General features: G+C 42.5%; 1 protein-coding gene across 2 annotated transcripts in view; it reads left to right on the top strand.

Annotated features, from left to right (window-relative positions):
* The window catches only part of LOC149451113 (sulfotransferase 2B1-like), a 135,269-nt gene that overhangs the window by 92,507 nt on the left and 22,151 nt on the right, over window positions 1-20,611 (top strand). For both annotated transcript variants that reach the window (XM_089690953.1, XM_089690954.1), the window contains exons 2-5: window positions 1,276-1,425; window positions 12,437-12,645; window positions 15,584-15,710; window positions 18,869-18,963. In XM_089690953.1, coding sequence (XP_089547079.1) covers window positions 1,284-1,425; window positions 12,437-12,645; window positions 15,584-15,710; window positions 18,869-18,963 — 573 coding nt within the window. In that variant the 5' untranslated portion in view covers window positions 1,276-1,283. The remainder of the gene's footprint in view (window positions 1-1,275; window positions 1,426-12,436; window positions 12,646-15,583; window positions 15,711-18,868; window positions 18,964-20,611) is intronic.

Below are 20,611 nucleotides of genomic sequence, written 5' to 3'. Positions count from 1 at the left end.
CCACTGACACCAATGATGGGGCACTATTCCTCCCACTGACACCAATGATGGGGCACTATTTCTCCCACTGATACCAATTATGGGGCACTATTCCTCCCACTGACACCAATGATGGGGCACTATTCCAAATTCAAAATCCTTACACTGACGTACAAAGCTGTTCACCATACTGCCCCGAACTACATCACTCACCTAATATCCAAGTACCGCCCAGCACGCACACTCCGCTCCTCACAAGACCTCCTTTTCTCTAGTTCCCTGGTCTCCTCCTCCCATGCCCGCCTCCAGGACTTCTCCAGGGTGTCACCCATCCTCTGGAACTCCCTGCCCCAACCCATCAGATTATCACCTACTCTCCTCTCCTTTAGGCGCACCCTGAAAACCCATCTCTTCAGGGAAGCCTACCCCACCCCCTGCTAACCTGCCGACCTCCTCCACTCTTCCTACCACTCCATCCCCCACAGCTATTTCCTCCTGTACCACTATCCCCTCCCTCTTAGATTGTAAGCTCGAAAGAGCAGGGCCCTCGAACCCCTCATGTTTTGCATTGTATTGGTATTGTTCTGTCACATGTTCTGTCCCCCTTTGTAATGTACAGCGCTGAGCGAACCATTGGCGCTTTATAAATTCTGTATAATAATAATAATATTCCTCCCACTGACACCAATGAAAGGGCACTATTCTTCCCACTGACACCAATGATGGGGCACTATTCCTCCCACTGATACCAATGATGGGGCACTATTCCTCCCACTGACACCAATGATGGGGCACGATTCCTCCCACCGACACCAATGATGGGGCACTATTCCTCCCACTGACACCAATGATGGGACACTATTTCGCTCCATAAGACACACTTAGGGGGAAATGTCTGTGCGTCTTATAGAGCGGCCGGCCAAGTATTCCCACCGCCGTTGTAGGTCCGCAGTCTCTGAACAAATGCGGACACAGTACAGGAGATGACCATAGTTTTTTTTTTAAAAACTCCAACGGTCTGAGGGACAGTGAACTGGCCCCCTGTTTAAAAAGTTTGAGGACCCCTGGTTTAGGGGCTGCTAAAAAAAACGCAGAAAAGCTCCTGAGCGTGAGTTTATCAGCTGCAGTGTACATGAGCCCTAATCATGCAATTGTACATTATTATAAAATGTATTGAAATGGTGTATCTGGTGCATTTGCTTTAATATTTTTATAGATGACTTCAGTGATATTATATTTCAGTCGAGGGAAGCTTTTGCTCTTGCAAAGTAATTTTTTTCATGTTTACTCCAAAAGGTCTCATCATGGCACTGACAAAACAATACATGGAATATGAAGGAATGAGAGTCCCTGGTGGTGTTCACACACATGAAAGCTTAACTTGGGCATGGAAAGAGTTTGAAACGCGCGATGATGATGTTTTTAATGTAACTTATCCCAAGTCAGGTAATTTTTTTGCTACATGAAAATTGTTGGTCTTTTTAGTTTAAAATAATTTGTGTTTTTATCTCTTAGAGATGATTATTCGTCTTATGAAAAGTTTTCAGAATTTTGGAAGCAGGATCTAGATTTTTATCACTGTCCCAGGAAGGGTGCAATATATATGTGCACCTTACCTGTTACAGTACATGGTCCCTGGTGATGCCACCACCCTTGCAATAATAATTAAAATGCTTGGGCCCTGGTGATGCCATCACCCTTGCTGTGATGATTAAATTATGCATACTAACTCTATGCTCCGGACATTCATTAAATGAACTTATAAGTCATATATTTGAACCCTGGTCATTAAATGCTTCTATAAATTGTGAAACTTGAAGAACTTCCATAGTTGTGGTTAAAGTGAAACTTTACCAGTAACAACTTAATAAAAAAAATGTACTTTAGCAAGAAACATACATTTCAAATTAATATTTATGCTACCAAAATGAGTGTGTTATTTAAATTGCTTCCAGCACTGTTCCTGTTTCTTCTTGCCAGAAGCTGCCATCTTGCTGAAGCCAAGAGCCCCTGAGCTGCAGTAAACCTTTAGGTGATGATGGGGGTCCTCTGGAGTTTTAGCTTGCTGGCATACTTGTCTTCATAGTAGTGCAGATGAAAAATGGTATTGCATGGTTGTTCAGTAGATATGTTGCAGGGGCGCAAGGCCCCAAGGACTCCGTAAAACCACAGAGGGTTGGTGGCAGGATGCCCAAGAATAGAATTAAGGACTCCTCTTATCGTATCAGGGAGGTCTACATCTTTAGTTGCTTTGGGCAGGCTCCACAATCTGAGGTTGTTTTGTCTATTTCTATGCTCTTGGGTATTCCAGCTTGTAGAGAGCAGACAGATGGATAGTTGCTATTTGCATGCGCCAATCCTGTATTTCCTTAAACTAAAACTTTACCCATAACAATCTGATAAAAAATATTGTTCTTTAGCAAGGAACATACATTCCACATTAATAATTATAGTATGCTACTAAAATTACTGTGTGCTGTAAATTACCTCTAGAATTGTCTGTTTCTTTCTGCTGGAGGCTGCCATTTTGCTGAAGCCCAGAGCCCCCAAGCAGCAGTAAATCATTAGGCTTTACATGTAAATATATATATAAGGTGCAGCGCTAAATAACATAAATGACATAAATAACATATTATAAATTAAGTTCAAATAACATATCACACTAAGGTGAGATTGAGTGAAATGAAAAGTCCCAAAATAAGGCCAAGCGTGGGGATCCGATAGATCCTAATAGGTGCATGGGATAAAGTTCAGTGTATCACACGGTGAATCTGGGGTAAAAATTGCGCACTCACCAGAAGTGCGTCAAAAATACACATGTAAGATTTATCCTGTAGTATCGGATAGCGGTTATCAATTGCCAAGATAAGGACAGGGTCATACACCTTCCAATCGCAACTTAGGTTGGATATTCCAAAATTCATATACGTGTCTCAAGCGTGTCACCATCTGGGGTCCCCTTTTTGAGCAGGTTCTGCAAGTGGGGACTCTGCCAGTGTCCAGAGCCAGCACTCAGCGATGACACCTCATACCTGGGGTACGGCACAACTCCACACTGCACACGTCACTTCCGACTCCCGGTCCCGATATTTTTTACTTTCAGCTATAAAAAATATATAGTAAACTCAAAGTTAGTTATAAATTTAGGCCAAAATGTATTCTGCTACATGTTTTTGGTAAAAAAAATCCCAATAAGTGTATATTGATTGCTTTGTGTGAAAGTTATAGCGTCTACAAACTATGGTATAGATAATGGAATTTACGCCATTTTTTGCTATACAGCGCTGCGCTAGTTTAACGGACAATTGCACGGTCATGCAATACGGTACATAAATGAAATTTACATCCTTTTTTTCCCACAAATTGAGCTTTCTTTTGGTGGTATTTGAACGCCTGTGCGGTTTTTATTTTTTGCGCTATAAAAAAAACAGGCTGACAATTTTGAGGAAAAAAAACAATATTTTGGACTTTTTGCTATAAAACATGTCCAGTAAAAAAAAAGGCAAAAATCAAATTTAGTCATAAATTTCTGCCAAAATGCATTCTGCAACATGTCTTTGCTACAGAAAAACCCAATACGTGTAAATTAATTGGTTTACGTGAAAGTTATAGCGTTTACAAATGGCGGGAAAGATACTGGGATTTTTAATTTTTTTTTATACTAATAATGGCGGTGATCAGCGACTTATGGCGGCGATCAGTGACTTATGGCGGGACTGCGGCGGACATTCTGACACTGGGGGGGAACTGACTTGGGGTCACTGACATCCCCAGTGACACCAATACAGTGATCAGTGCAAAAAAAAAACACTGACACTGTACTAATGGCACTGGGGAGGAAGGGGTTAACTTTATTATTCAGTGAAAGGGTTAACTGTGTGAGGGGAGTGTTTTACTAGGGGCCGGGGGTGTGTACTGCACGGAGACACACTGATCGGGACAGATAAAATCTTCTGTCCCGATCAGCGTGTCAGGAGCTGTCAGGGAATTGACAGAAAGCACAGCTACTGCAGCCCTGCTCTCTGTCAGTGATCGCCACTAATCGCTGGTACGTAGCCGGTAACGACCGGCTGTGACCCGGCGACTGACATCCGCGGCCGTGATCGGGACAGGTAGGGCGGCAGCGCGCCTCGCACGCGCCCTTTACCTGTTTTGAAAAACACACGCTTTAAACCGTGGTTTTGCCCAGCTGTGCCGCCCTGCAGCCATATTTCTACAGTGGCTGGGCGGCATGTGGTTAATTTAAAATTTAAAATTTTATTTTTTATTGTTTTGCCACAGCAGCAGCAGCACTAAAAATATTTGAGGCATATTTGCTGTTCCCCCTTCTGCGCCACAGGTGGTTCCCTTATTTTTCCCCATCATGTCCGAAAGGCCAACAAGCAGAGGCAGACACACACAGGCAGCTAAAAGAGGGCAAGCAGCCTCTGTGTCCACAGTGAAAAGTGGTGGTCGTAGACGCACATCTGGAAGAAAAATATATTTGAAATATATTTAAAAAATATTCTTTCCAAATACATTGTCATATATTTGAAATGCTACAATTTTGGCCATATTCTATGTATTAAAAAATATATATATATATATACTGTATGTTGAAATGCATTTTTATTACAAAATATATGAAAAATATTTTTAAAAATACATTTCAAATAAACTGTATGTCTTTCAAAGCCAGAGCTCTACAGGTGCTTGAGCACTATGTGCTTGACAATACATATAACAACCTGCCATGCAGCCCGTTGTTAACAGCACTTGAAATACTCACATCCTAAAAAAGTGCAGACATTTCCTTGCTCCTCATCTCGGACCTCTACCTCTACTATAATACCTCAAGTCTTCTCAACAGCTTCCACTGAGAGGGGTGATGGCATAGCAATGGGTGCCACAGGTCATTGCACCCAATCTGCTAGCAGTACACCCCCTGTTGATTTCACCAGGCAAATTTCACTACCCCAGTTGTTGAGAAAAACGAAACCAGTGTCTAAATGCTATCTTGGCTAAATTGCTAGCGTTACAAACGCTGCCTTTCCATTTGGTGGACTCAGCCCTCTTCCGTGAATTTGCAGAATGTGCTGTACCACAGTGGCAGGTTCCCAAAAAGACATTTTTGTTCATGTAAGGCCATTCCAACTCTGTACCATCATGTGGAAGGCAATACTGTGGCCTCGTTGGACAGGGCAGTCAGCAGCAAGGTCCACATTATTGCTGACACGTGGTCCAGGGATAATACATTTCCTTCAAGTCGCACTGGGTAGCTCTGCTGGCAGCTGGGAAGGATTCAGGACAGGGTTCAGTGCTGGAGCTTGTTCCGCCACCACACCTCCAAAAAGTTGGTGGTGATTCTGTCACATCTGTCTGCTCCACCCCCTCTTCTTCCTCTATGGCCTCTTCTGGTGAATTGTCCTCTGAACCAACAGTTCTGTCTAAGCAATCAAGGGGCTATGCAAGCAGTCAGGCTAAAAGATGCCATGCAGGGCTTTAGCCTGTCTGTCTAGGGGACAGGAGCCACACTGGGGCAGAGATTCTGTCAGCTCTGCAGGGGCAGGTTCAGAGGTAGTTGTATGTGACATGGCACCAACCTTCTCTCCGCCCTCTGACAGGGACACTTGACACATGTTCCATGCTTGGCACACCTCCTGAATTTGGTGGTGCAACATTTCGTGAATAGGTACAAGATCTTCTGAGGCAGCCCAGAAAAGTCTGTGGCTATTTCCGGCGGGCATACAATGCCAGTATTCAGCTGGCTGACATTCAATAGGAATTCAACCAGCCCACCAACCACCTCATCTGCGACATGCCCACCAGGTGGAATTCAACATTGGCAATGCTGCAGTGGCTGCACACGCAGCAGAGGCCCATCATTGAGTACCTGTGTGAGTATGGCACAAGGACAGGATCAGGGGAGCTTGTCTTCTTTTCAGCACGCCAGGATAAAGGATGTATGTACTGTCCTTTCACCATTTGAGGAGGCCACAAGGATGGTGAGCTGCAACAATGCATGCTTTAGTGACACTATCCCTCTAGTCTTCCTGCTGGAGCACACGCTGCGTGGAATCATGGACAGGGCACTTGAGGCAAAACAGAGGGAGGAAGAAGAGGACTTCCTTTCCTCTCAAGGCCTGTTTATGCAAATACCATTCCTGCTGAGTCACAGAACAGGCAGCAGGAAAGGAGGAAGAGGATTGTGGCAACATGGAAGTAAAGGATAACATACGGTAGTCTTCAAGGGATGATTTTCAGTGCACAGAAACCCAGTAAGGAGTAGTATGTGGCTGGGAGGAGATCCTGACAGTGTCATCCTCAGTGACCCAGAGGACTCAGAATCTCATGTCTCCTCAAACATATGCTGCATGGGCTCCCTGATTCTGCAAACCCCGTGAAAGAATGAAAGGATTTGTGGTATGAAGGAGAGGGATCATTACTGGTTGGCAACCCTTCTTGATCCACGTTACAAGGCTAAAGTTGCAGAGCTCAACCTGCCTTTGCAGAGGGAGCAGAGGATGAAACATCTTGAGGTTGCCTTGAAGAAAAATTTGTGTAACACCTTTGCAGACACTGGCAGGTTACCATTTCCTAAGTGTTTTTCTGAAGCTTTGTTCAGTCAAAGGAAGAGCGGTGGAGAAGGCGACCTGCTGACCTATGCCATTAAACAATTGTTTAGTCTTCAGCACCCAGAGCTGTTAGGTTTAACCGGTTCCCAACCGTGCTATAGTCAAAGGATGGCTACAGCATGGTTGTGTAATCCTGGGATGATGTCCATGGACATAATTCCAGGACACGCCCCCCTGTGCGCTCCCAGCAGCGTGCACACGAGGTACAGTGATCGGCGATTCACAGCGGCCTTTTACCACGTGATCAGCTGTGTCCAATGACACAGCGATCACCGGGTAAATGCAGTTGCCGGTTATCAGCTGCACTTTCCTCACGCTGTGATAGCGTGAAGAAAGTACTCCAATAGACAAACAAATGAAACCAGTGCTCAAATCTTCATGCAGACCAGGGAATTGAAAATGCCAAACGAAGAGGTGCTGCCCCTCAAAGACTGGGAAATCTGAATACTGGTGAACAAAAACAGACAAGGGTGCACTCTCATCGTGCATTATCGTGGAGACCCACGTATTTATTAAATGAAATAGAAATATACTCACAAACCAATGAGAATAAAAAACAGAAAGAGCTCTGAGGAAGGGACTTCGTCTCCCGAAATGCATCAGCAAATCCACTCCAAGAGCACAGCATTGCATGCGCTGTTGTTGCGGACCACTCTTTCTGTTTTTTATTCTCATTGGTTTGTGAGTATATTTCTATTTCATTTAATAAATACGTGGGTCTCCACGGTAATGCACTGTGAGAGTGCGCCCTTGTCTGTTTTTGTTCATCTGAAGAAAGTACTGCCGAGAACCAGCAATTGTCAGCAAAGGGATCTGCACCAATCATGAGGGCACTGATGATCAGTGCCCTGATGATCAGTCCCCAGTGGTGCTGCTCACCTGTGCCACCCACGTGTGCCCAGCAGTGCCGCCCACCTGTACCGATCAGTGCCACTCACCTGTGCCCTGAAGTGCCACCCACCTGTGCCACTCAGCAGTGCCACCCACCTGTGCCACTCAACAGTACCACCCAACTGTGCCACTCAGCAGTGTCACTCACCTATGCCCTGCAGTGCCACCCACCTGTGCCCAGCAGTGCCAACTATCAGTGTAGCATCATCAGTGCCAGCTCATCAGTGCCCATGAGTGCTGCCTACCCATGCCACCTCATCAGTGCCCATCAGTGCTGCCTATCCATGCCTATCCGGTCTGCCTATCAGTGCAGCCTCATCAATGCACATCAGTGAAGGAGAAATACTACCTGTTTGCAAAATGTTATAATAGATACAAAGAAAAACCTTTTTTTTTCAAATTCTTTGCTCTTTTTTTGTTTATAGCGCAAAAAATAAAACACCCAATGGCGATTAAATACTACCAAAAGAAAGCTATCTTTGTGTGAAAAAAATTATACAAATTTCATATGGGTACAATGTTGCATGACTGCGCAATTGTCATTCAAAGTGCAAAAGCTCTGTAAGCTGATAATTGGCTGGGCAGGAAGGGGGTATATGTGCCCAGTAGGCAAGTGGTTAAGCACTCATTGGCAGCATCTGCATCATATGATGCAGGATTATCTAGGGGCAAGAGGAAACTTTGAGATCTTTCAAATATTCAGTGCTGCTGGAGGTTTTGTGACAGATAAAAGATTGCATCTGTCCACAGACTCCATTGACCGGCTGACATTTATCAAAATGAATCAGTCTGGGATTAACAGCAGCTATCAAGCCCCCCGATGCTGATGTAACTGATTAAATTTGTTAGGGATCTTGGGTACCATGAAGATTGTCTATGCTGCCTATCCTATTCCTGAATTCTGATTATGCTAGCTTTCATCAATGTTTTTGGTTCAGGGCACCACCAACACCCAAGGTCTAATTTTTCTGCACCTGTTTGACAGGTGCATGTAATTTAAATTTTTTGCAATTTTTCTCTTATTTTTAACAATTGTTAACAGCAGGCCCCATTCCTGCACCCAGCAAAAGTAACTGTGAGAGGTTACAATGTTCAGGCACCACCAACACTCAAAGCTCAATTTTTCTGCACCTGCGTGACAGGTGTATATAATTGGAATTGTTAGAGCGGGGTCCAATCCCACACTCATCAAGAATAAGGCTACGTTCACACTAGCGTTGTGTGCAGGCGGCAGAGAGGCTTTGGGAAGCATTTTTACCGCTTCCCAAATGCCTCTGACAATTCTGCACATTGCAGCACATGGTGCTGTTCTAACGGGAGCGTTAGCGTCACGGCAAAATGGACGCCTCTGGTAGAGTCAGGAGGCGTTGAAGCCTCCTAGTCTAGTCTATGGTGCCGCTCCACAAACGCCCGGCCGGCGTTTGCGGTGCGGTTGCGATGCATTTGCAGAGCGGTAACACCATTCAAACTTCATTATAGGCGTTTGTGGGGCGTTGTTAACGCTTGGCAAATGCCTAGCAACCGCCACTAAACTGCGCATGTGGCGTTTGCAGAGCGTTTGCCAAGCATTAAAAAACACTCCGCAAACGCCAGACCAACGCTTGCCAAACGCTATAGAGACGTTTGGTAAAACAGTCAAGTGCGAACGAGCCCTAACTCTGAAGGGTTACGGTGTGAAGGCATCACCAACATTTCACCTGCCAAACACCCCACAATGCACTGATCTCTCAGTGCACAGTCCCCACCCCACACTATGGTGTACGTTTATTAAGTAGAGATCATTTATCTCATTTCAGTTCTCTGAAGTTCTCAGGGAAAATCTTCTCTGTCCTCCTGTTTATGAAGCGCAGAACATTTGTTCTCAGAAGGAGAAGAGAGGAGACGTTTTTCCTTTGAGAACAGCTGAGATCTGTGGGGGAGAGCTGCCTGTGATCTTGTGAGATAATTGTGTGAATACAGATCACCTGAGTTTAAACAATGAATCCAAAGTTAAAAAGACCATGCAATTACATGTAAATAATAAGCACCTGATCACTTGTATGTTTTAACGCACATTTTGGCACATTCTTTAAATGTGTATTTTTGTTCCTTTGTATTGTGCATTTTAGCATTATTTTATGTGCATTTTGACGTTTTTTAACATGCCTTATTTTTTTTAACATGCATTTTGATGTGGGATTTTTTAATGTGCATTTTGGCACTTTTCTAAACATACATTTAGGCGCTTTAATGCATATTTTGGCACAGGTTATTTTAACATTTTGGTGTGGTTTGTAATGAACATTTTGGTACTTTCTTAGCATGTATTTTGGCACTTTATTAAAGTGCATTTTGATTTGTTTTTATGCATATTTAGGCAAACTACACATCTGCTAGCCACTTCTGGGTGCCATTAACAAATAATGGCACTACATACATTTCCAGAACACACACAAAAAAAGAGCCAAAATACATATTAAAAAAGCACCAAAATGCACATAAAAATTTCAACTCACTTTTTTTTTAAATGTTTGTTGAAAAAAGCAGTAAAATGTATGTTAAAGACTGCACCAAAATATGCATTAAAAAGGGCCAAAAAAGCCAAATTGAACCTTTTCTGGGCATGGAGCGTTGTGTGTTTTTTCAATGCGCATTTTGGTGCGTTGATAACCTATTTATCAAATGACAAAATGTGCAGCAAATGCATTTTGGGAGCCATTAACAATAAATGTCACTCAAAAGCGCACTGTGTATTTTAACGCAATTTTAGCACAATTTGGAATTGTGGCAAGAATTGTGCAATTCTGCCAACAATTCTACATTGCTCAGGTGTGAATGCGTTCTAAACAACAATAAACTATAACTATACTGTATGTGTGTGTATGTATACATATATATATATATACTGTACACTATATATAAAACACAAATATACATATATAAACATATATAGTTATAATTTCTAGCAATGTTTAATCCCGCTGGTGCTGATATTAGGAAGAAAGAAGCCTTTTTCCTCACATCACAGCAGCTTCTCACCAAGATTCTCCAGCTCCGGGCTGGAGAATCTCGGACAGAGATATTTTAAAGAGATGGCCAGTGAGATCTTCATCTTCATAAACTGGTGATCTCTGTAAAAGTTCATGACAGAAGGGTGTGTCCTGTGATGAGAAGAAAATGTTCTCCGCTTCATGAACTGGCACACCTGAGAGATTAGCAGTGATCATCAGGATTTCGGCTTTTCTCTCTTTCATAAACGGACACCTATGTAAGACAGAGGGGAGAATACTCTCCCCGAAAAAAAAAAAAAAATATATTAAAAAAAAATACATGAAAACAAACAGCTTGAGGTCCCTCCCTTAATCCTTACCAGGTACGTGGCGTCCCCCCTAAAAGACTTACCAGACCCTTTAAGAGGAACCCCACCTCCCACAAATGGGGGGAAAAAAGTGTGGGTGGCCCCTTAAAATCCCTATCAGGCCCTTTAGGCCCAAAGCACCTTGTCCCCATGTTGATGAAGATGTGGGGGGTGACTTATCGGAATCCGGAAGCCCCATTTAAAAAAGGGGCCCCAGATTCCGCCCATATAGTACCCCTACTCATTTACTAAAAAGGTGTAAAAAGTAAGTAAAAACACAACAATAGAGAATGTGGAGGGGAACACGAAGGGAGATTTCCATAGCCAGATATATTTTACATGCATATGCGAATAACGCTAATGTAGCGCTACCACCGCAGGAGCTACTTGGTAGACTGGGTTCTCTGTTCTTCTGCTTCAACTCTGAGAACAACCTCAGTCCCACTGACATAGAAGTAGATATTGCTCTGCTACTGGGAGCACAAACATAGATACCCTGCACACAACTAAGGTTCAGCATCAAAAAGCAGAAATCAGACTGGTTAGTGGTAAATGAACCCAATATATTCTCATGGATTGCAGTATGCACATAAATGAAGAGTAAAGAATTAGGTCAATCACAGTTACAGGCTATTGAAGAAAAGAATGCAGTTCTATGCAGCTAAATTACAATAAACCTGGTAATTCACAAAAGTAGCATTAAAACTGCCATTAGAAAACTGTAACAGCAATGATAATTAATACTGCAATAATTCCTCTGTAAACAGTAGGCTGGATTAGAGTGCAGATGATAAACAAAATTGGAGATGCGTTGCGGAGCATGAGCTTTTTCTTCAGGCCATTCTTGGATTAGAGTGCAGTCAGTATGAATGGCAGTGATGAAACTCACTAAAGAGATACCTCTTGCTATGGACAATGGGCAAAGTTCTTGTGAAGTTGCTATATGAGTGAGCAGTCTTTAGCCTTAGTTGTTTAGCCAGCTAGTGATGGAGCCCATTCTTTATGGTGGAGCGCATGAGTACAGTCCCAGTAAAGTCTTCATGCAGTAAATAATGCTGCTAGTTAGATGGCCAATCCCTATATGCTCAGTCACTGCTAACAGCAGCAGGCTATTGTCAGCAATGTCCTCTCACCAATCCCAACGATACAGCAACAGATGTCCCACTGTTCAGCTCACTTATGGATCTGCTTGGAGTGAATCTGGTCCAGCCACAGGCTTGTAGCAGGTTGATGTGAACACAGGAGCAGCAATGTGCAAACCTTGGTCCGCTTGCAGTAATTAAGAAATCCCTTGGTGTTCAGCCTGTGAGAATAAAGCTCTCTCTATCTTTACCCCTTACTCATATTGGGAATTGTTGTTCTAAAGTCCATTGACTCCTAAAGTATTATCATTCCCCTGCACTACATCTTCCATGATTCAATGCTGCCCACTGTCAAATCTCTTGAGCTCCTTCTGCTTGTCAGCTCCCCTGGTGGATGGAGGTGAGGGTGTGTTAACCCATTCAGCCTGAAGTTCAGGGTAGACATGTAAAGCACTGCAGCACAGTGTTCCAAATTCCTCTCCGTCTATAGCCAAGCACCTGACTGCATTAATAATTATTTTATGTATTTGCAGGAACCACATGGCTTCAAGAAATCCTTACCTTAATTTATAGCAATGGAGATCCAACATCAGTAAAAACGGAATTTAGCTGGAACCGTGCCCCATGGATTGAACAACATTCTGGCAGAAAACAAATTGAGAACAGACCATCTCCTCGGCTTATCACAACACATTTACCTAAATATCTATTTCCACAGTCGTTTTACAAGACTAAGGCCAAGGTAAGTTGCAACCAGGGGTGGGACTGACCATTCCGGTGCTCGGGCACTGCCCGAGGTCCCAAGTTCAGTAGGGGGCCCCATGAGATGCCCCTGGTACCTTTCATAGGCTTTTTTGGGTGTGGTTTGAGTGTGGGCAAGGACACAAGGGCCCCATGATCCCCTATTTCCCCAGGGCCCCATGAGTTGTCAGTCCTCCCCTGGTTGTAACCCCACTATGATAACAGTTGAACTATAAACTGATTTCTATGTAATAAAAACAAAGCTTTGGAATCCTTTCTCCATTGTAAGATGAATGAAGTTTAACTCACTGACTTCTATACATAAGGCTGGAGTCGATGGTGGAGATGAGAACAGCAGCAAATCATATTCTCTTTAGTAAACTTCAGAGCAACAAAGTCACCCTGACTACTGATAAGACCTGGATAATGCCCTGAACTTAACCTTACACCCAAAAATGATTTAGGGCTAAGTTCACCTTTTCACAATAAATAGAAGCCTTTTCTAATGTCTTTTCTGTCTGTTATCCCAATGTGCTTATCTCTCACTTACCTAGTCCATGACAGCTGTGATTCTTCACCTTTCGGTTCAAAATTAAAAAATAAGCATTCTGAGCCCATCACTAAAAGGTGAACTTAGTCTTTAATTTAAAAAGGACAAAAGTTCTTTTTTCCATAAACAGATCACTTCAGCACAGTACAATAAATGATTTCTTCCCAAAGTGTTCAGAAACACTTGGAGTTTTAAATTATTACAGCTGCAAGTTTCAGCTTTGTCTGCCCTTCGTCATCAGACTGTGCACTAATAATTTCAGTCAAAGCAACTTGATACCCCTCCTTGAGACTACATACTTAATAGCCCCATTGCGAAAGCATGCCCCATGCCAGCAACTATCAACTATTTATTGAAATATAAGGTGAACATTATATAGTGCATAGAAGTATTCGGTTCTCGTGTAGGAGAACTGGATAATGAAAACAATAGCACAACATCAGTATGTGCATTTTGAGTGTACAGTGGTATAAAACAATTTTCAAGAGGGCCGGGGGTAAACATAAGTGGCAGGTGCAATGGAAAATAGGAAAAGGGGGTGAAGGGTAAGGTGGAATTTGGGGGGGGAAAGGAGCAGTAATGAAGAGAAAGCAAAGAGCAAGGCAAAGCTAAGAGGAGAAAAATAAGTCCTGCAGGCTAAGAAGCATCACCTTAGTTGGGGGCGCCCATACTAGTTTGAGGTAGGTTCCGGACTGCATTTGACCACCAGGAGTCCCATAGCTGAAGAAACTTAGGGTGAGCATCATGAAGAATAGTGAATATCTTCTTGTAGATTGTTAGGGTATCTGGCCTCTTTGCAGAAAGGTGTATAGAAGAGGGTCAACAGTAAACCGAAGACCCTCGACCAGAATCCCACCAAGAATGGACAGGACCATCAAGTGTGGATCTTGTCCCCCACACTGGCCACAGTCATCTGCTTGCAGAGGGTCATGTAGGGAAGAGATGTGAATGGGCCACCTGTGTTCAGAAAGGAATAGAGTGTGGAGATGGTACCATGGGCTCCTGGGAAATGGAGACAGGTATGCTCGAAGATTGTTTTCTGGATCAGAAAAGAAGAATTGTGCCTAAGGACAACTATCCAGTGTTGTAGTTGCATGTAGCAGAAGAATTTGAGGTCCAGGATGGGAAGTGATGGGATCCCAAAAAGTGACAGACTTGGGTGAAACTATGGGCGGGCTACCAAGAGAATACTCGAGGCTGTTCCAGCCCCGAGGAGAAAGAGGATTGTTTATTAATGGGAGGAGGGGAAGAAATGGGGGCATCAGTTTGCCAGAGTACCGGACAGAGTCCCAAATATGTAAGCTATTTAACATGAGAGGGCTCAGGGACAGAGGGCATAGCTTGGAGGCAAGCCATAGAAGGGCTGAGGCCAGGGTGGGTGTGCAGTTAGGGACCTCCAGGAACACCCACAGAGAGACATCCAACGTCACATGGAGCATAGTAAGTTGAGAGTTTGTGCCACCATATAATATTTGGAAATATAGCCCTCCTCGCAGCCTGGGACATTTGTGGGCCCAAATGAAAGAGAGAATCCTATTTTGGAGAAGGCGTAAGAAAAAGGTGGGTACTTGAATCAGAAGGGTCTGGAAATAGTACAAAACTTTGGGAATGACTTTCATCTTGACCATATTTATAGGGAGGGAAAGCACCAGGATTCCATGAGGGTGGTGATGGAACGCAAGAGTTGATAATGGTTGCAAAAAGGGAGGAATAGGCAAAAGTTAAGTGGATGCCTAGGTAGTCCAAGAAAGAATTCACCCAACAATATGGGAAAAATGCTTGATCTTGTTTTCTTTTGAAGCATCATGGTTTCTAAAATAATTGAGGTTCTCCTTACTAGCATTAAAGCACTCTCCCTAATAGCATGAGATGTCCACATTATTGCATTTTAAGACTGAGAGTCAATTTGGCGCTATATAAATACTGTATAATAATAATTAGTATCCCTGATATTTAGATACTATATTCAGGTGGCTGGACATCCGCTTGATGCAATAAGGCTAATGTCACACTTGCAATCATGCCACTGGGGAGAACTTGCCAGAGCAGGGGCGGACTGACCATTTGGAAACTCGGGCACTGCCCAAGGGCCCAGGGTCAGTAGGGGGCCCCATGAGATGCCCCTGTTACCTTTTTCATAGGCTTTTTTGAGTTTGGGCAAGGACACAGGGGCCCCATGATCCCCTATTGCCCGGGGGCCCCATGAGTTGTCAGTCCGCCCCTGTGCCAGAGCCAGGATCACTATGGAATTTACAGAAGCTGCTTACATGTTTTGCATCATCATTGGCTAGATGATGTTTAACATCTTTAGTTTATAGAAAGCAATTTGCCTGTAAAGTGCAAATGTGATAACTTTGCAGTAACTTTACATATTACTTTCCTGTCCTAGGTGATCTATACAGTACGCAACCCTAAAGATGTGTGTGTATCTCTCTATCACTTCTCCTTGATTGCACAGTTCATGGAAAATAGGAAAGATTTCCAGGATTTTATCTCTCTGTTTCTCAGCAATGATGGTAAGAATGGCATCTTAAATGATAAATGTAGCTTACTTTCAGTGAGCATATATTTTTAGTTATTATTGTAAAGTAACATTTGGTGTAAATGTTACATACATGCCTACTAATCCATATTTCCTTTTGTGTATTAAAGCCCAATGTTGGGCATTTGTATCACCTGTAACATTCTAACTACATTCTGAATTTTAATGACTTCTACAGTACATCTAGATCACATACATTCTGTTTCATATGTTTGGTTTATGAATTTTACAATTCGCTGTACCCTCTGCTGAGTTCAAAATATCAAAACGTCTTGCAGCTGTAAATGGAAAAGATGCCTCATCTGTGCACCCTATATTAATGTGTAGGTCAGATCCCCAAAAGGGATCCCAAAATATAAGCATTACATTGGTGATATGATGATGATTACATTGGTGAATGATATTTAAGTTGTATTTGACAATTTACCAAAACAATATAAAGCTGATATTAAGCAGTTCCAAGAAGCAGAACACCCATAATTGGATGTATAAATTAAAAAATGTTGAATCCATTTTCTTTGGATACTAGATGTACTTGGATAGACATTAGAAACAAAGAATCTATAATTATAAGATACATCCTAAATCCATGAGTTGGAGAGATCCGGCATAAATTTGAATTTACTGGATCTTCCCTGTCTGGAGCAGCCATCAATAAATGGCGGACCGTGGTCCAAAAACGGACCGAGCAATGCTTCCGTCCAGACCGCCAGTCTAGATTGTCAGATGCTCACCATTTAGCAGTCATTGGTTGCTGGGACCACGGGCATCCCAGCAACCAGTGATGTCACATGTGCAACCCACCCCCTGCAGCTCACTGTCTTTCGTCCCGGCTCCAGCTCCCTGCCTTTCCACAGTGTTTTGTGTGATGTCAATTGCGCGCCCCACCCACTTCACCAAGGTGCCCAGTACAGCTCCCACCCCTGCAGCTCAAAGGGTGTGTTTGTACTTACAGGGGCATGCTGATGGGCAAATTTAATGTTCAGGGGCACTCTGATGGGCTCATTTTATGTTGTGCCCATCAGAGTTCATCTTAACATAAAATGTGCCCACCAGCATGCCTCTTAACATAAATTGTGCAAATCAGAGTGTCCCTTAACATAAAATGTACCCATCAGAGTGCCCCATAACATAACATGTGCACATCAGAGTGTCCCTTAGCATAAAATGTGCACATCTAAATGCCCCTTAACATAAAATAAGGGGCCCTCTGATGGGTACAGTTAATGTTAAAGGACACTCTGATGGGCACATTTTATGTTAAGGGGGCACTCTGATGGGCACATATGTTAAGGGGGCACTCTGATGGGAACATATTGTGGAAAAGGGCACTTTGATAGGCATGTGATGGAAAGGGGCACTCTGATGGGGAAAATAGATGTGGACATCTGATGTAAAGGGGCACTTTAATGGGGACAACTAAGGTAAACGGGCACTCTGATGGGCACACCTAATGTGATGGGGCACCTGACGTATTGGGTCACTCCGATGAGGACATTCTATGTAAGGGGTCACTGTGATGGGGGAACCTTATTTAATGCACTCTGTTATGCGCTCTGATGGGAATAACTGATGTAAGGGGGCACTCTGATGGGAATACCTGATGAAAATGGCACTGTGATGGGCACACCTGATGTAAAGGAGCACACTGATGGGCACACCTGATATGATGGGGACAGCTGATGTAAGGAGGCACTCTGATGGGCACACCCTATGTAAGATGTCACTGTGATGGGGGAACCTATAGAAGGTGTCACTGTGATGGGGGAACCTTATATAATGGGGAACTCTAATGGGGACAACTGATGTAAGGGGGCCTGCTGATGCAGAAACCTGATGTAAGTGTGTGCTCTGATGGGGACACCTGATGTAAGGGGACATTCTGATGTCAAAGCCCAAACTTGAGATTCGGACCTTGGCCGGAAGAACATTTTAGTGACCAAACCTCCTTGAATTTTAATTCAATACCCTTGGTCTAGAGGTTGCAACTGAAAGCTGTAAAGTGTATCTAAAGTCTTTCTCTTTTATTTTTTTTTTTAGTTTTGGATAGCATGTGCAAGGGCTAGAAAAATTAAGTTTTTACTGCTGTATGTTCCCGCTGGGGAAATTCACCTTCTTTAGTTGCCCTGATAACCACTGTCACTGAGTTTAAAAGTAAAGTTAAAACTAAAAACAAGAATAAAGGAGAAATCTTCCAGTAGGGACACCTGTTCCAGTGACAACTGTCTAAGAAGGGATTTGCAAGTGCAGGGAAATTGCCCAAATGGAACAGCAAAGAAATAAAAACTGACATACATTTTAACCCTTCCCTATAGTTTAGATCAATGTCAAAGCCCAAATTCAGACAAAAATTATTCAATATGTGTGTAAATAATATAGTACTGTTTCCTCCATTGTCCTCGGGGAAAGTATTTTTTTCTTCTACAGTATTGGTCTGATATCTTCTGCTAAAGCCCTCTTTGAGAAACTTTAACTGCAGAATCTCCTGTGCAGGAGACCAAACACCTGTGCATGCTGTTCATACAACACAGGACTGGTCCCTTCATTGCTCCTGTATAGTTTTTCCATTTATGATGAGGATGCAAGCACATCACCATGATCCCGACTTTTGGCGGAGGTATTATGATTAGAACTGTTCTTCCCGCCTATCTCCACTGTCTAGGCACCAGCTATGAAACAAAACTCCAGGCATATAGATAAATACACTATTTAAATACTGTAATTCAGCATACTCAATCTTGTGATATACAACATACACCTATCCATCAGATTATACAGCTAAATGAAAAATCCTTTGCCACATGTCGCATCACCACAAGCATGTTAACACACTGCACTTTGCATGGTGCTCTTCAGTTCCATTCTTTTAAACTGATAAAATGCAACTCATTCACCTTGCAGCATGACACAACACATATGCCAAGTGTTATGGTGAACTTCATTAAAAAAAAGAAAAAAAAATACAGGTCCCATTTTTGTATGTCTTCATGCAATAGTCTATTCAAAATGAGTGGACCAACACATGTTAACATGGACTGCAAAGGTATAAAAGGTCCCTTAAGTATAATAAAGAATTTTGTAAATATGTGAAAATGACACTGACTTGGTTTCTGTATTGTGCTTTTGCTTTAGTTATATTTGGTCGGTGGTTTGAACATGTGAAAGGATGGCTGACAATGAAGGACAATCCCAATTTCTTGTTATTGTCTTATGACAACATGATAAAGGTAGGTCTTATCTACATAGAAATCCCATTTCTTATCATATGTTAAGAGGTGAAATGCACACTGTACTAAATAGTTTCTGTGTTGTGTGTGGTCTAAAGTTATAACTTGTGATTGTCTAAATCCTGACCCTATTGTGTTTGCAGTATACATAAAGAGGCTGATGACAGTGCACTTTTTAGTTGGAGCACACACCTTTAATTCAGGAATGTAAATAGACAGTGAGATATTAGCAAATTATTTAACTTAAAAAACAAAAGTACAGTTTTTACATTTTTGCTAAATTATTGTATTTGAAAAACAGGCCTTTGCGGTCTGTTCTGCCAATACACTCTTTTATCAAATAAGAGTGTTATAAGAGGTCAAGGTAATGTAGGATCCAGAGTAATACTCTCTTTCTGTAAGGGCGGGATTTCTCATTAAAGCTGAATTCTGGGAAAACTAAATGCAAGTCTTGACACAAGAAGCATGTATCTTCTGGAATCTTGGTGTGCCTTGCATAATTCTTCTATATCTGTGCAGTAATCCAGTGTAAAAGAGATTTTTATCTTGGTACATCCTTAATTGTTTATTATTACACAGTTTTAAAAAGATATTATTAGCATGACTCTCCTACACTCCCCAACTAAACAGTTAATCACAACTGTACGATACAAGAAACCTTTCCCTACTTTTGTGCATATAATGCACATCCAGACTGACTCACCATCATAACCTATCTATCCAGGTTACCGACCCCTATATTAGCCTATTACTCAAACTCACATATATTAACACTTAGTTGCAGATATCCCTTCCCTCATACCCTCCCCCCCACCGCTTCTCCCCTCTCCTACTACCCCCCCCCCCCTCGTTTGTGGGGGGGTTTTTGTCTTTTTCATGACCTTTCATTCTCCTCCTCTCCCCATCCTACCTCCCTATTTCTCTCTATCCATCTATCTGACTTCTTTCTATCTCACTTCTTTAATATTACTTCTTCACATCTATGCCTTCAATGGACTCTAGAATTTAAACTGTCATATAGGTTTGATTAGCTCTTCCTAGACACCAACCCCTTGGGGTAGACACACAATTTTCTAGTGCACTTACCATCCTGTCCTATACCACGACTTCACATTTATCAGTCAAAAGGGCTTATTAGAGGATTGATCAACAGTGCTACCATAAGGATTCGTCCACATCAAATCATGTTTAAGCTGGTTTGGTTTATACCCTTGGTTATACATATATATTTCTTAATGGACGGAGAGATGTCCCAAACCTCTACCCCGTCTGCAAAATGGGCCATTTGCAAACTGTGTCTATGTTCGGACTGTAACCTGTACATGTATCTGTATTAATCTGCCTTAATCCTTTCAATAAAACTATTTTTGAAAAAAAAAAGATATTATTATACAGGATTTATATAGTGTCAACAGTTTGCTCATCGCTTTACAAAATAAAGGCAGATATTACAGATACAATACAATTTTGTACAAGAGGAATCAAAGGGCCCTGCTTGATAGAACTTACAATCTAAGAGGGAGGGTCAAGTGATACAAAAGGTAATAACTCTGGGGGATGAGCTGATGGAGAAAGTAAAAGCACAGTGTATTAGTTGGAAGCAGGATAGGGGCGTATTCTGGAAATGTTGCAGAGGTTGAGGTTGCAT

This window comes from Staurois parvus, unplaced genomic scaffold (assembly GCF_062004578.1).
Source record: "Staurois parvus isolate SC_StPar_1 unplaced genomic scaffold, SC_StPar_1.0 ptg000548l, whole genome shotgun sequence".
NCBI lineage: Eukaryota > Metazoa > Chordata > Amphibia > Anura > Ranidae > Staurois > Staurois parvus.
Note: the sequence above shows the minus strand (reverse complement) of the source record. Positions and strands in the feature narration are given on the sequence as shown.